General features: G+C 34.3%; 1 protein-coding gene across 2 annotated transcripts in view; it reads right to left on the minus strand.

The window, feature by feature from the left end:
• The window catches only part of LOC140432468 (uncharacterized), a 39,329-nt gene that overhangs the window by 4,210 nt on the left and 19,110 nt on the right, over positions 1–16,009 (minus strand). For both annotated transcript variants that reach the window (XM_072520379.1, XM_072520378.1), the window contains exons 4-6: positions 13,713–14,000; positions 13,419–13,649; positions 7,541–8,464 (exon numbers count right to left, since the gene is read on the minus strand). In XM_072520379.1, the coding sequence (XP_072376480.1) occupies positions 7,541–8,464; positions 13,419–13,649; positions 13,713–14,000 (1,443 nt within the window). The remainder of the gene's footprint in view (positions 1–7,540; positions 8,465–13,418; positions 13,650–13,712; positions 14,001–16,009) is intronic.

Consider the following 16,009-nt stretch of genomic DNA (forward strand, 5'->3'; position numbering starts at 1 on the left):
AATAAATGTGCATGCTCCTTCGAAGAATAAAGACCAGAATGTAAAACAGGAATTTTATAGTAAGATTGAACAAATTCCAAAATATGATATTAAAATTGTAATAAGTGATTTAAATGCCAAGGTGTGGAATGAAGAGATGTACCAAAAATCTACGGGAGGTAAGAGCAAACAATATGAAAGCAACGAGAATGAGAAGTTGTTGGTAGGCTTTGCGCAACAACTTGAGATATATGAGTACTTACTTCGATCACAAGAAAATCCACAAAGAAACATGGATCGCTCCAGATAATAGAACACGCAACCAATCGAGCACGTCCTAGTGGAAAGTAAGCACGTGAAATTAATAACAGATATTAAAAGTTATAGAGGGGCAGACACGGATTCCGATCACGTACTAATGATCACGAAATTAAAAAAAAACTATCCTAAAGAGAACAGAGAATATCGTATAAAAAATATGACGTCGCCAAACTAAGGAACAAAGGCACCGCTGACAACTTCTAGGCAGACGTGACAGCAAAACTACTACATAGCGAAAATCAAAGTGACATCGAAATGGAGTAGGGAATAACAGAAGAAGTTATGAAGGAACCAGCTCAACAGCGGTTAGGTCAAGTGAAGAAGGGGAGAGATAAACAATGGTTTGATACCGATTGCCTGAAAAGCCTTAACAAACGAAACGGGGCAAGACTAAAATATATGGACAAATCAAGTGACGAAAACAGAAATGAATATGAAGCAGAGGGAAGAGACGCGAAAAAAGTGTGTAGGATAAAGAAAAGGGAGCATATAGAAAAAAGGTCCAAAAGATTGAAGAACATTACATTAATAAAAATGTGAGAATCTTGTATCAGGAGGCGAAAAGGAGCAGTGACCAAGGCGCAAAAAAACAGAATTGCTACAAGAGTAAAGAAGGGCATTTAATAATAGATAAGCAGGGGGAGCTAAATAGATGGCAAGAGCATTTCAGAGAGCTGCTTAATGAAGAACCGAATGGAAATAATGAGGAGTAAGTGGAAAGGTAGGGAAAGTTAACGATAGGGCGGAAACAATAGAGACTCCTACCGTGGAAGAAATAAGAGAAATCATATATAGCATAAAAAACAATAAAAGTGCAGAGCGAGAGGAAATGCCGGAAGTATGGAGAGAGGCAATAGTAGGTTCCGTTAATAAAAATGGAGATTAAGCAGTGTGCGAAAACTACAGGAGTATCACTCTTCTGGATGTAACATATAAGGTACTCGCCAGAGTCATAAGAAGTAGACTGCAAAGTCACTTAAACGAGCAGGTTGGTGAATACCAGGGAGGATTTAAAGAGGGCAGATCGACCATAGATCAAATATCGCGTTAAAAATGATTTAGAGCAGTACGTAGGAGCAACAGTTGAAGCTAAACCTCATCTTTATAGATTTCAAACAAGCTTACGATTCTGTGATAAGAAGGCATCTGTACTATGCCCTAAAGTTTTAAGCAAACAATAAAATATCCTTAAAACATGAACATTAAGAGTAAATATCTTTATACTTCGATATTCTTATCTTACAAATTCAAGAACAACAAATAATACCAATCGCACAGAATTAATATTCAAAACCAAAAGTCCTTATTTACTCTTCAAACAATTTTAAAAAATTCAATATTTCCAACTACTCATGGGAGAAATACACAGGAATTAGAAATGTTTGAAATGACGGGTGAATTACTGGCCTCGATGTGGGTTCGGAGGATATCCCAGAAATAACAATCGAAGAAGTCTTAAAGTCATTAAATCAAATGTAAAACAATAAAGCAGCTGGTGATGACCAAATCGTTATTTAGGCAGTTAAAGCAGGAGGTAAAACAGTATTGAAAGCATTGACACAATTATATAACTTATGCCTTTCAAAAAAGAGGTTACACCATCTCAGTGGAATAAAGCAGTCATGCACAAAAAGGGAGATATAACAGAGCTAAAAAACTATTGACCTATTAGCTTGTTATTTCACGTTTATAAGTTGTTTATGAAGATAATAACTAATAGGTTGACATCAAAACTAGACTTCTATCAACCTTGCGAGCAAGCAAGATTTAGAACCGAATACGGAACAAAAGATCATTTGCAAACCATTAAGTCGTTGATTGAAAAAACCATTGAATATAATAGACCCCTGATACTTGTCTTTGTCGACTTTGAAAAAGCATTTGATACAATAAGCAAAAGAGTTGGTCTTAAAATAAATTTTTCAAAAACACAATTTATGACAAATTTAATCCACAACAAAAACATCTCAGTAGAAGACAAAGATATTGAGCCAGTTGACTCTTATAAATGCTTGGGCCATGAGATCAGAATAAGTCAAGACAACCAAACAATCGAGCTGAAAAGAAGAATAAACCTCGCTTGGGCTGCATTTGGAAAGATGAAGGATATTTTTAGGTCTAAGATTCCAATGTGTCTGAAAAGAAAAGTATTTAATCAGTGTATTTGGCCAGTGATGACCTACGGCGCAGAAACCCTAACACTCACAAGAACAACAGTGAGTAAACTACAAGTTGCGGAAAGGGCAATGGAGAGAATAATGTTATGGATTTCTCTACGTGATAGAATACCCAATGCTACTATACGAAAAGATCAGGAGTAGCAGATGTTATTGAAAGGATAACAACACTAAAGTGGAACTGGGCAGGTCATGTAGCAAGATCAGTTGATGACCGGTGGACAAAAAGAATTTTGGAATGGAGAACCCGAATATAAGATAACAGAAATAGAGGTCGACCCCCAACGAGATGAACAGATGACATAAAAAGAGTTACTACAAATTGGATTCAGATGGCGCAAAATCGGACTAAGTGGAAAAGCATGCGAGAGGCCTATGTTCAGCAGTGGATATGATGATGAGTGTTTATACCATCAGGATAATATCACTTTCTGATTGTATTATATTTATGTGTAGTGTTTTATATATGTGGATATAATGTTGAATGCCCGAATACCTAAATGAATTTTGAAAAAATTAAAGGCAAATATCTCTTAATTTTTTCAAAGTTTTATATATGTATTATGTGTAATTGGACTGACTAGGCCAGTCAGCAATCTTACACTTTAGTCAAAAAACGCATAAGCGTCCAATACTCCACAAGGAGGGATGGGACTAGAAAGATGTGTAATTGAAGATGATGTAACTCTGACATTCTATTTATACGCTAATGTTGTTATATTCTTATTTCTGATTTCTTTCAGTATTGGCAACCAGAGCCGGCTACATTATGCTGATGGTATTCTTTTTTGAAACAACTTTTCAAAACTTTTACAAATAGCAATTATAAAATGTAATTTTCATTGAATATCTATATATCTACGCCGGTATTTAGGCGCCACATCCTTCCGGTAGGGATCTATGGAGGAGTATCACCGAGACGCAAGCCCTTATCTCTTGCCGTACTGATCCACCATATCATACACCGAACCAGGGCTTTAACCGACATCCACTTAACCATTCGACAGTGAAGCGAATGAGAATCGGCCGCCTGACCCGCTTGGCTATTTGACTGACTTCATTCATTAAATATCTGACTTTGATAAAGTAGATAGAAAGGCATTAATATAATTGTCAGCGCGATCTTAACCCTCTATTGCATAATGGACCCAAACGGGAACTCAATATATAAAATTTCCATGAGTATTTGCTATCGACAATTTTAAGCGCGTACACATCTTATTCCCTTTTGGGAACGTTCATTCTTAGATGTGTATTGTGTGTTGCCGATATACCCACCGGTTATTTCAATAAATAGCAGTTTTGTTTGAAGTGACCTTCGAGTAAGTTGTTTGTTTAGCACGTGTATTTTATTTTCAAATATCAGCTAAAAATAAGGTAAGTTTGATAAATAAAAATTATATACGCGTTTATAAGTGTTGTAAGGATCTACTGATATATTGAAATAATAAATTTACTTTGTTGTTGTTAGAATTTGCCCCAAATTATTACTGTTCCCGTACGGGAACATTGTGTGCTAAAAGTAAATTTTGAAACTGAAAAAATTTAATATTTTATAGCTTGTTTTTATCAAGTTGGTACTTATTTAATGCATTATTGGTTTAAATAAATTAATTTGAATAAACCTGAAGTAAACTTTTTTTTTTCAGAAAAAAAATGGATGAATTTGAAAGTATTCCACCAACATCGTTTTACAACAATAAAGCAAAAACTATTCAGCCCTATAAGTTACGACAGATTCCATCTGAAAGTGAAGATTCGGAACTATCTGATGAAGATAATGTTGAGCCGTTAGCTGCACAAACCACCCGGCCCAGAGTAATCATTGACAGTCAAGAAGACTCTGATAATGAAGATGATAATTTATCAACCGATGATTCGGATACTGAACTACCTACTAAACAAAAATCTAGCAAAAAAAGTCAAATGACATGGCATCCTTCAAAAACTGTGCGAAATATAGATGAACTGCATTTTGAAGGTAGTGAATTACTTCCAATCAACATATTGCAGCTCAACTCTCCTTACAAATTGTTTAGTTTTTTTTTGACACCAGATTTTATAATTGAGGTAGTTCGACAAACTTGTATATACAGCGCTCAAACAAATCCACAAAAGCCAATTATCACATGTCCTGTAGAAATTGAAAATTTTATGGGGATATTGCTGTGGATGTCTCTAATAAGACAACCTACTACAAGACGCTATTGGGCTCCGACAACAAGAATTTCACAAGTTGCAGATGTAATTCCTATCAATCGTTTTGAAACAATCAAAAGGTTTCTTCATTTTAGTAATAATTTAGAAAATACGCGCAGTCTTGACAAAATAGCGCCTCTGATTGAACAAATAAAAAGATCGTGTTTGCAAATACCTTTAGAAGAACACTTATCTTATGACGAACAAGTTATATCGTTCAAAGGACGTTCGAGCATGAAGACATACAATCCCAAAAAGCCTCATAAATGGGGATACAAGATGTGGGTTCTCTCAGGAATCTCAGGATTTTCATATAATTTTGAAATTTTGGCTGGAAAAGATGGTTACACAGAATTACCGAATGAAGTAAATTTGGGAGCTGCTAGTAATGTTGTAGTTCGGTTGAGCAGAGAAGTACCATCCAATAAACATCACAAACTCTTCTATGATAATTATTTTTCAAGCATACCACTGGTGTCATATTTGTCAAAACGAGGCATACATTCTATCGCAACAATCCGTACAAATCGAATTCTCAATTATAAAGGTTGGCAAAAGAAGGAAATTAAAAAATTACAAAGGGGTAGCATTCAGGAACACTCTGGCACGTATGAGAATACTGCAATACATACAGTCCAGTGGTGTGACAACAAAATTGTGTCTTTACTGTCAGATTTTTGTGGAACTCAACCAACAGCCAAAGTGGAAAGATTCTTTCGCACCGAAAGAACTAGGAAAGAAATTGATTGCCCAGACATTGTACAACAATACAACAGGCACATGGGTGGTGTGGATCTGCAAGATTCCTTATTGGGATTATATCCAATCAAAATCAAAAGTAAAAAATGGTACCACCGTATTTTCTATCATATGCTGGATGTAGCAGTAGTCAATGCTTGGCTATTAGACAGGCGAATTAAAAAACAAATTGGAAAAACTGAAGAGATTATACCACTGCTGAATTTCAAAACAATTCTAGCTGAACAACTAACTAACAGTGGTCTTTTACAAAAAAGAAAAGTAGGTCGTCCTAGAAGTTCTACACCCGAACAACCATCCAAAAGAAGATGCATTGAACCTAGACCCAATATATATGTACAAACAGATCAGTTTTCACACTGGCCAAACTGGACTGTAAACAGGGAAAGATGTAAATTGATAAACTGTAAAGGAAAATCAAGGGTCCAGTGCGAGAAATGTAAGGTGCATTTATGCTTTCATTCTAAAAGTAATTGTTTTAAGAAGTTTCACAATTTGGAATAGTGTGTTACTGACAATACATCTATCTAATGTGTATGACAATTGGTTCTAATAAAAGTTTTTATACATAATGTTCCCAAATGGGCACACATTTTTTTTCAAAAACTGGATCATTTTCAAAAAACTATATATATCGGTGAATTCTACATACATCTATTAAGAGTAATTTAATATAATTTTATTTTATTTCGTCAAAAAATAAAATAAAATAAATTCATGCAATAGAGGGTTAAGCTATTTTAACTCTTCAAAAATAAAGACAGCAACATCCACCCTTTCATTTAATTTTTTTTTTCTAAGAAGACGTTCATACCTCTATTAGTTAAAGGCGTAAAACGCCTGCGTTATGCCAAAGATAATTCTTAAAACCATTCATACCCTCGTCTATCAGAAGCTGAAACTTAATATTAATACCAATGCATAAAAATAGTAGTACAATAGATCTAATTGTTTGTAAAATTTTCATATTAACTTGAAGTACCCTTATAAAAATTCAATAATAAACAAACAAGTTATTCAGAAAATTCAAACAGACCTGAACTATAAAAAGTCCCCTGGATATGACCTGATTACTGTCAAAATTCTTACAAAACTCTCCGAAAAAAAAAGTACGGCACTTAATACAGATATTTAACGGAATTCTAAGAGAAATCAAAAAATTGTATTTTGAATAAAATAGTCTGTACCTTGAGGGTGAAAGTCTTCCGTTTCTGATCCTTAGCTGCTGTTCATTAGTGGTGGGCTAAACTGTGATTCTGCAATCACAGGTATAACTGTGATCGTGATTTTTTTTTCATTGTGATTTTTGTCTGTGATTGTGATTTAACAGAGCAACGAAATAGTCGTATGTTAAACTCCGAATAAAAAGGTGTTGCCATTATGGACCATCATAAAATTCTACACGTGTTATTATTTCGGTATATCCGATATGGTCGGATGTTTTACTTGCATGTGTTTTTTTTTTAATTAGATATGCTCGTTTTATAAGACAACTTGGCTTTACAAATATTGCATGATGCATAATTATGATCCACTTCCATAAAAAAAATTCCATAAACTACTAATTTTTCTTTTTTTTATTAGGCACTGGAATCATGTGTAAAATATACGAGAATAAAAATGATTGAATATCGATACAAATACGACGAGTTAGACAAATTCAATAAACTGAAACTCTAAATACCCTTTTCATTTTCTTCAAATAATATTTGTTTACATACTAAGCGATGTTTATATCCTCCAAAGACGATATAATATTATCTTTGCCTTTGCATTCCTCATTAGAAAGAGACTTCACAATACCGCTGATGCGCCGAATATCTCTATCTCGTTTTTTATTATCCTGTTACATGTCTCTCATTTCATAACTTTGCGCCTCAGACGAGAACATGATATATCACGTTTTAGCGATCAAGAACTACAGACATAGAATAAGACCGAAATTACAATCATAGTCACAGTATATTTTGTTGTTATTCACTGGTCATGATTGGTATTTTCTAATCATAGCTGTTAAATCACAGGATAGTGATATTTAGCCCACCTCTACTGTTCATACCCCTTCATGTATAGAATATTATTACAATATATGTGTTTGTACTTACCTATTGATACATCCTGACTATCTTTTTCCTCTGTTTCGGTATTCTCTTCCAGTTGCGAGCTGTCTGCTGTATCTACCTCATCAGCTGTAGTTTCTTCATCGGCGGTATTTACTTCATCAGCTGTTGTTACTTCTTCATCCTCTGTTCTCTCTTCCTTATCTTCCACACTTACTGGATTTTCATTTTCAGTTTGGTCTTCTTTATCTTCTACTTCATCGAAATTTTCCATCTCTGTTTGGTCCCGCTCTTGTTCTGGGCTTTCATTTCCAACATTGTCATTTTCTTTTTCGCAATTCGTCATGTTTTCTTCAACTGTATTGTCTTCTATAGCTGAACTTTCATCCAATATTTTACTGTCATCCTTATCAGATATTTCATTATCGTTCTTATTTTCATCTTGATCTGTAACTTCTTTTTCACTTTCCATTTCTACTGTCTCATCTTCTTTACGAGAAACTTCATTTTCTGTTGTTTGATCTGTATCTGAGAGATCAAGGTTTATTGGATCTTCTTCATCGGTGTTCTCGCTGTTTTGTCTGTCACATTTATCGACATTCTCGTTCTCTGTACTATCTTCTTTGTCTAAGGTCTCCGTGTCCATTTTTTCATTACCTTTAGCTGCGCTTTCAATCTCATTTACTTCGTCTTTTTCTAAATCATTATCGTCTACTTTTTCATCTGCTGTATCTAAGCTTTCATTCTGTACATTTTCATCCTCTTTACTTAAACTTCCATTTTCACTTTTATCTTCTCTATCCGAACTAGCATCTTTTATCTCATCACATTTCTCCGAATTTTCCTCTACCACTTTTTCCCCAGCATCAATAACAGCTACGTCACTATCAGACACAATTTCAACTTCTCGACTGTCCTCTTCTTGGGTTTCTGTATCCACTTTTTCGGTGTTTTCAGTTTCACTTGAATCTAAAATGAACAAAATGTTTTTATAAACCTTAGGCCTTATACAAGTTTCGAGAAAAATACAAATATTATTATAGAAACATCAAGTTTTAATATATATTCTGAACAATTCACAGATCACTGAATAATGATACAGTAATGAAACTTTATTTAGATTTTTAGTTCTTATACTTGTTCTACCCCTACATTTAATAGTTTCTGCATTTTAATCTTTGAATTTGCTAAAAGTATTTATTTATTTATGTACGAGATCACCCTATTATTACAAAACAAGAACCATAAATTAAATTAAGAAGTTAGGCAGTACAATAAGTTAAAATTCTAATAAATTAATTAAAATCAGATTACAATTGGTTCAAATGTGTATCAGACGTTCAATTCTCTTTCTTCTTACACTGCCGTCTCCCTACAGAGGTTGGCAATCATAATATTATCTTTATTTTTGAACTTGCTGCTCTAAACAAATCAACCGATCTGCATTGATACCAATCACATATATTCTTCAACCAAGAATTCTGCCTTCGGCCAACAGATTTCCTTCCTTGAATCTTTCCGTGTATTACGAGTCTCAAAATTTCATATTTTGGTCCCCTCAGCACGTGGCCTAGGTATTCCAGTTTTCTGGTTTGTATAGTGGCGATTAGTTCTGTTTTTTTACCAACCCTCTCCATTTTTAAGTCAAACAATAAAACTCGGTAATAAGTTAATGCAGTAAACTATCTCCGCAAAGACCAAACATCTGCCCTCAGTAGCAGCCAAACAACTATCCGAAACAAAGTTAGATCTTCTCACTTCCTGGCAGACGGAATAGTCTCAGAAGTCTCCACAAGCGCAGAACCCATTATGTATCACACAGAAACCGCCTGGCTTTGAGTTATAAGAAAAACATAGACACATCTAAAGATAATTCGTACACACTATGAAAAATTTGCAGATTTCATAAACACGTGCGGGAAAATACTAAAATATCTTCCATGTGTGACTGTGGTGTTGCAAGACAACAAGTGGAGGAGTTCCAAATCAGATGAGGGGATTTCCTATTGGCTATGAAAGAAGTTCTACCACGGTCTCTAGCACGCGTTCGTTAGATATGTGTGCTGTCCACGGGATTCTGAGCATGCGACGGTAACACCATAACTCAAACGCTTCTAATTTGTTAAGATTTTTTATTTTTGTTGTCCAGGTTTCACATCCATAGAAGAAAGTGGACCAGACGTAGCACTTCAATACTCTTAGACGTGTAGTCAACGACAGACTTCTACTGCATAATACAGAACGCCAGTCAATAAAGTTTTTCCGTGCGAGTTCTATTCTGGTCGAAATTTCCTCGTCACTTTCAACCCTGCAGTCAATCCAGCTACCCAGATATCTAAAGTGTTCCACCCTTTCCAAGATTTTGTTATCTAATCTTAGTACTGAGTCTTCGATATTAATTTTTCCGACCCCGATCCATTTTGTTTTTTTTTTGCGTTGATTGTTAAGCCCTTTTCAGTGCATTCGTTGTTTAAAGCATTCAACAGGGTTTTAAGATCTTCTAGACTCTCTGCCATTATTGCGGTGTCATCGGCGTATCTGATGTTGTTAATAATTTCACCACCGATCTTAACACCTTCGCGGCGATTATTTAACGCCATTTCAAAAACTGGTTCAGTGTAGGCATTAAACAGCAACATCGGTGACATAACACATCCCTGTCTGACACCACGCTTAATAGAAACTTTAGCTGAAACCTCTTGGTCCACCTTAACACAGACGGTCTGATTGTAGTAAAGATTTTTAAGCAATCTAATGTCATACGTGTCCAGACCAACTGAGTCTAAGCATTCAAATAATAATGTATGTGGTACTCTATCAAAGGCTTTTTCGAAATCTATAAAACATACGTAAATATTTTTCCTAAACTCAATGCTCTTTTGTAAGAGTATTCGCATGCAAAAAAGAGCTTCTCGAGTACCCATACCGTTTCGGAAACCAAACTGCTCATCACCAGTTATCGCCTCACAAAGTTTATATATGCGACAATGCAATATTTTCATAAAAATTTTGAGCGTGTGACTCATTAAACTGATAAGTCGATAGTCGCTACACTGTCTGGCATTCTTTTTCTTGGGAATAGTTATAAATATCGATTCTAACCAGTTGTCTGGTAATTTGCCGCTGCTGTATATCTTATTAAAGAAGGATGTGATAATCGCAACACTCTCATTATCTAATAGTTTTAACAATTCTGCAGGTATTTCGTCAGGACCAGAAGCCTTCCTTCGTGTTAGAGACCGTGCACAAAGAGCGAGCATTGATCAACATCATCAAAATGAAAAAGGTCCAATACTTCGGTCATATAATGAGAGGACCTAAATATCGCTTACTCCGGTTAATCATTCAGGGCAAAATCGAAGGAAAACGTTGGGTCGGAAGAAAACAACTGTCCTGGCTGCGTAATATTAGACAATGGACAGGTCGAACGGTCGAGGAACTGTTTCAACTAGCTGCCGACCGAGAATCATTTCATCAGCTTGTCAATATGACGATAGCCAACGCTTGAATACAAGCACGGCACACAAAGAAGAAGAAGATGAAAGAAGTTATTGTATATTATCTAAATAAGTAAAATTTTTGTTTGTGAATTTTACATTTTAATTTTTTTATATATTACTTATTATTATTTATTTTATTATGTGTATATAAAGCCATATGATAAATAATGCTATGTAGTTGTGAACAAACCTATAAATGATAATATGGAACTAAGCATAAACTGTATTACGTAGGATCCTGGGCCCAATAAGTGAAAACAACAACTGGCGAATTAGGTACAATAGAGAAATATACGAGCAATATAGCGAACCAACTCTAGCACAACATACTAAACTGCAGAGATTACGATGGGCAGGGCACGTGGTCCGCATGCATGAGAATAGAATCCCCAGAAAATTATTAAATGCAAGAATGCAGGGAAAAAGACCTGTTGGAAGACCTAAAAAGAGATGGAAAGATGAAGTCGATGAGGATGCCAGGAACTGCCTGGGAACGCGTTCATGGAAAAGAACAGCGGTAAATAGAGATGGTTGGAGAAGCCTGTTGAAGGAGGCCAAGGCCCGATTTGGGCTGTAGCGCCATTGGATGGATGGAAGCATAAACTGTTCTTTATAAATATCATTTTATATCGAGACCTACTCTTTTCTCCACACATGCGGAGAACTACTACTTGCCAAGAAATACAGAGAAACTATCTAATTATATTTTTAGCACCTAAATCCGAAAAGGCATTGAAACTTATATTTAAAAAAAATATTACAATCACATTTAAAAAGCGTTAACACACATTGAGAAATGGTCAGCTACAAGTGGTCTTCAGTTTAACACTTCAAAAACGAAAGCAATCTGTTTCTCAAAGAGAAATCAAATCCAAACAAAAGAATTATATCTACATGAACAAAAACTAGATTATGTAGAAGAAATCCGATTCTTGGGTATGACGTTTGATAAAACATTAACCTTTGAAAACACATATTCAACAGCTGAAAAAATCCTGTCTACCTGGTATAAATTTACTACGATCACTTGCCTTTAAAAACTTGGGTGCCGATTATTCAAGTTTAATACTTATTTACAAATCCATAATTCGATCAAAACTTGACTACGGAGCCATCGTCTACAACTCCTCCAAAAAAACACATGTAAAGTGACTGGATATGATACAAAATAGATGTCTACGTATTTCTTTAGGTGTTCACTACACAAGTCCCGTTCAAAGTCTATATTGGGAAAGTGGAGAACTTCCTCTTTCTTTCAGAAGACAAGATCTAAGTCTAATGCAGCAGCAGTGTCATCAAACCGAAATAATCCAGTATTGCAACGTTTTTGCTGATCGATTTATAAATAAATTTCAACAAACACATCAAACTGATCATCCTTTTTACTTTCGTATACAATCATACTTATCCAAATTTAATTTTCAATTTCCAAAAACCTATGATACTCTTCTATCCACAACCCTGCACCATGGACAATATCTATTCCTGCTATCAACATTAGTCTAACAAACCTAAGAAAACCAGAGATATCATCAATCGTCATTAAACAAAAGTTTCATACACTATTAAACAGATATGACAATACCTACAACATATACATCGATGCGTCAAAAAATGAAGACAGAGTTGGAGCAGCAATTTATTCGCAAGACTCCTCAGTTAGTTTCAAATTGTCGTCAATTACAACCATATTTTCGGCTGAATTATTCGCAATTCTAATAATCACAGATTTTCTAAGTTCATTATCCCTCAATTATACTGTGACAACCCCCTTCTACTTTTTTTATTCTACTTTCTATTTCAAATAAGAACATCCAAGTTCACTTTTTATGGGTGCCTTCTCATGTCGGAATTGAAGGTAACGAAGTTGTAGATAAACTGGCTAAAAACGCACCAACTAACCCGATGTCCGAAGAAAGTAACATATTGGTAAAAACGATTTAAAACCATACTTAAAACAAAAAATAATTCAAAATGGCAACAAACTTGGAACAACACTCCATCAGGGCTATACGAAGTCAACAAACATCCACATCTTTGGAAACCAAAAATAAAAGACAGGAGAGAGCAAGTTATACTTACCCGTCTCCGTATCGGCCATATACGACTTACTCGTGACTATTTATTACAGCGCAAAAATAAACAAGTATATGAAGTGTGCAACAGTGTTCTAACGGTAAAACATATTTTAATACAGTGTCCCAAATATAACAGTAAATATGTTCATATCTTAAAGACTATCAACTACTTCAAAAGATCTAAAACATACATTGTAATACACATACATATTATTATTGTAAACTTATGTATATACACTAATTGTATCAACTGTCACATAAATCTAAATACGCTAATGACATTGCGTGGTCGATGCGTTATTAAAATAAAAAAAAATATTAATTAAATTAATAAAACAAAATTACCTGCTGCTCGAATCTCAACATCGGATTCTTTTTCTTCAGATCCATTAATACCTTCTTTAATATTACTTTCTTCCGTGGGATTAGTATTCGCAGTAGTGGTTCCGACAGTATCACTATTTAATTCTGTTTCTTCAGATCCATTAACAGCTTCCTCTACATTATTTTCTTCTGTGGTATTAACATCTTTAATGTAGATACTAGAACGCCTCTTCCTCAAAGGTTTTTTGATTTCTTGAACACGAAAATAAAAATTAAAAAAAAAATTAATTATTCAATTAATAAACCAAAAATTACCTTTTGCCTGAATCGCGGATTTTTTGTCAACGGTTCCATTAACACTTTTCTTTGCTTTAACTGGTGCTGTTGTATTACTTTCTTCAATAGACACAGTATTGCGCCGTTTTCTCAACGCTCTAGGTTTTTTAATATCCTCGGCTTTAAAATCGTCCTCGGAACTTACAGTGATAATTGAGTTCCGTTTACTAGTTCTTCTATTACTACTAGTAATTACTTTGACTTTTTCCTTTGGAGCTTGATCTTTTTTGCCGTTCTTACTACCAACGCGTCCATTTGTTTCTACAACTTTTTAATTTCATTATTTTACAATTTTGACATGATTAGCAGTAATAAAGGAAATAAAATACTCCAATGTAGTTCATTTGAGTATTTTATTTCCTTTTGTACACATATTGCAACCCACACATTGTCTTTGTTTGAAAACGAAACGCATTTTTGTGGATTCACACAAATAATGTATTCGTTTAGGTACTCGCTTAAGTAGGGAAATACCACGCGCTATTCACTTGTCTAAAATTCTTCCGTCGATACATTGTTTCGTTTTGGTAATATTAACGATTTGACGTATTGTAAGCAAAGCAAAGCAAGTAATGTTTGGAAGACTTTTATTTGGAATTAATATGGAAAAAGAATATTGGGATTACTCTATATTGAATACCGTGTCAATAAAGTTTGTTTAATTGAATATGTGTGTTTAAGTCTATCCTAAATCTATTTTCTTATTTCTATAATTATAACTGCTGCTCATGAATCAATACAAAAACCAGAATACATTAAAAGAAAATGCATAAAACAATGTTTACGTAAAATGGGGAGAGAGCTCTGTTATTTTTTGGTGACAAGAGAGATGGGTGGTAACAAATCTGCTTACGTAATGCTTGAACGGCCTCTTACACTGACGAAGAAATAGAGGAAATCTACTGGAATATAACTAAGCATTAAATATCAATAAAAGTCACTTAAAGTATTTAATCGGTGACTTAATTGCCAAAATGGGAAAAAGAAAAGACTGTTTCAGTTTGCACACTATCAAAACATGAATATTGCAAATAAATTCTTAAAAAAAAATCAAACAGAAAATGGACTTGGGTAAGATCAAATGGAACCACTAAGAACTAAATTGACTTCATTCTAACCAACAAGATTGCTACAATAAAAGATGTCAGTGTAATAAATACATTTCAAACAGACAGTGACCATAGACTAATCAGAGCAAAGAATGTTCTAGATCTAAAACTAGAAAGAATAAAATAAATAACAAAACTAACAGTAACTGCTATAAATATTAACAATCTAAAAGAAAACTCAGATCACTACTAAAGGACAATTAATGAAAGATTACATGACCAAATCGACAGCTCTCAATTAATGGAAATCATCCTTGATAGTGTCAAAGAAATCGGAGTCCCGCAACAACAAAATGAACATAGTAAACATATAAATTAACGTAATAAAACCAAAATAATGCTTAAACAAAGAAGGATAATGAACGTGAGTAACAACATACAGAGAATACAATCCACACAACTTTGTAAGACAATAAGGAAAAGTATTAAGGAAGACATTAGAAAATACAATGAAAGACTGGAAGAAAAGCATTAATCGTTAGGAAGAAGCAATTCGTTCCTCCAGCACTATAATACCACTAGCATTAACCTTCATAGTTTTCGAGAAGGATTTCGATTCTATATATAGGCAGTAATCAAAGCTTTGACCAATCAAGGCATTGACAAACCGTACATAGAGACTTTAGCAAATATATCCAGTCAAGCAAAAGGTAAGGTAAAAATTTATGAAAACATTCCAGAATTTCCCACTACCAAAGACGTCCGACAAGGACACGCAATATTACCAAAACTCTTCACTGCAACTCTAGAAAATATATTCAGCAAAATGAACTGGCAGAACAAAGGCTCATCCATTGATGTAGAATACCTCAGCCATCTAAGAGTTGCAGACGACATCGTTAATTAACTGAGTCAGTTCATTAATGTCTGTGTCCCGTTTTACCTTTTGAATCTTGACAAAGGCAACGGTTTCCTGCCGAAACGTTGATTGCAATGGAAATTAAAATCTAGTTCCACATGTAATATATATTTTATTGAACCTAAACCCAAGAAATACTAAATTTATATTAAATATAGTACGGTTATATTTCGTACTCTTAAATAATATTCATGGAAAGAAAATTTTTAAAAGTAGCAAAATGAAAATTTTATGGTACAAAAAAGGATCCACAAACCGACAATTTAAAAACGATAAAATTTATTCTGACTAACTAAAGATGCATATTT

The sequence above is a fragment of the Diabrotica undecimpunctata genome, chromosome 1 (genome assembly GCF_040954645.1).
Source record: "Diabrotica undecimpunctata isolate CICGRU chromosome 1, icDiaUnde3, whole genome shotgun sequence".
In the NCBI taxonomy this organism is placed as follows: domain Eukaryota; kingdom Metazoa; phylum Arthropoda; class Insecta; order Coleoptera; family Chrysomelidae; genus Diabrotica; species Diabrotica undecimpunctata.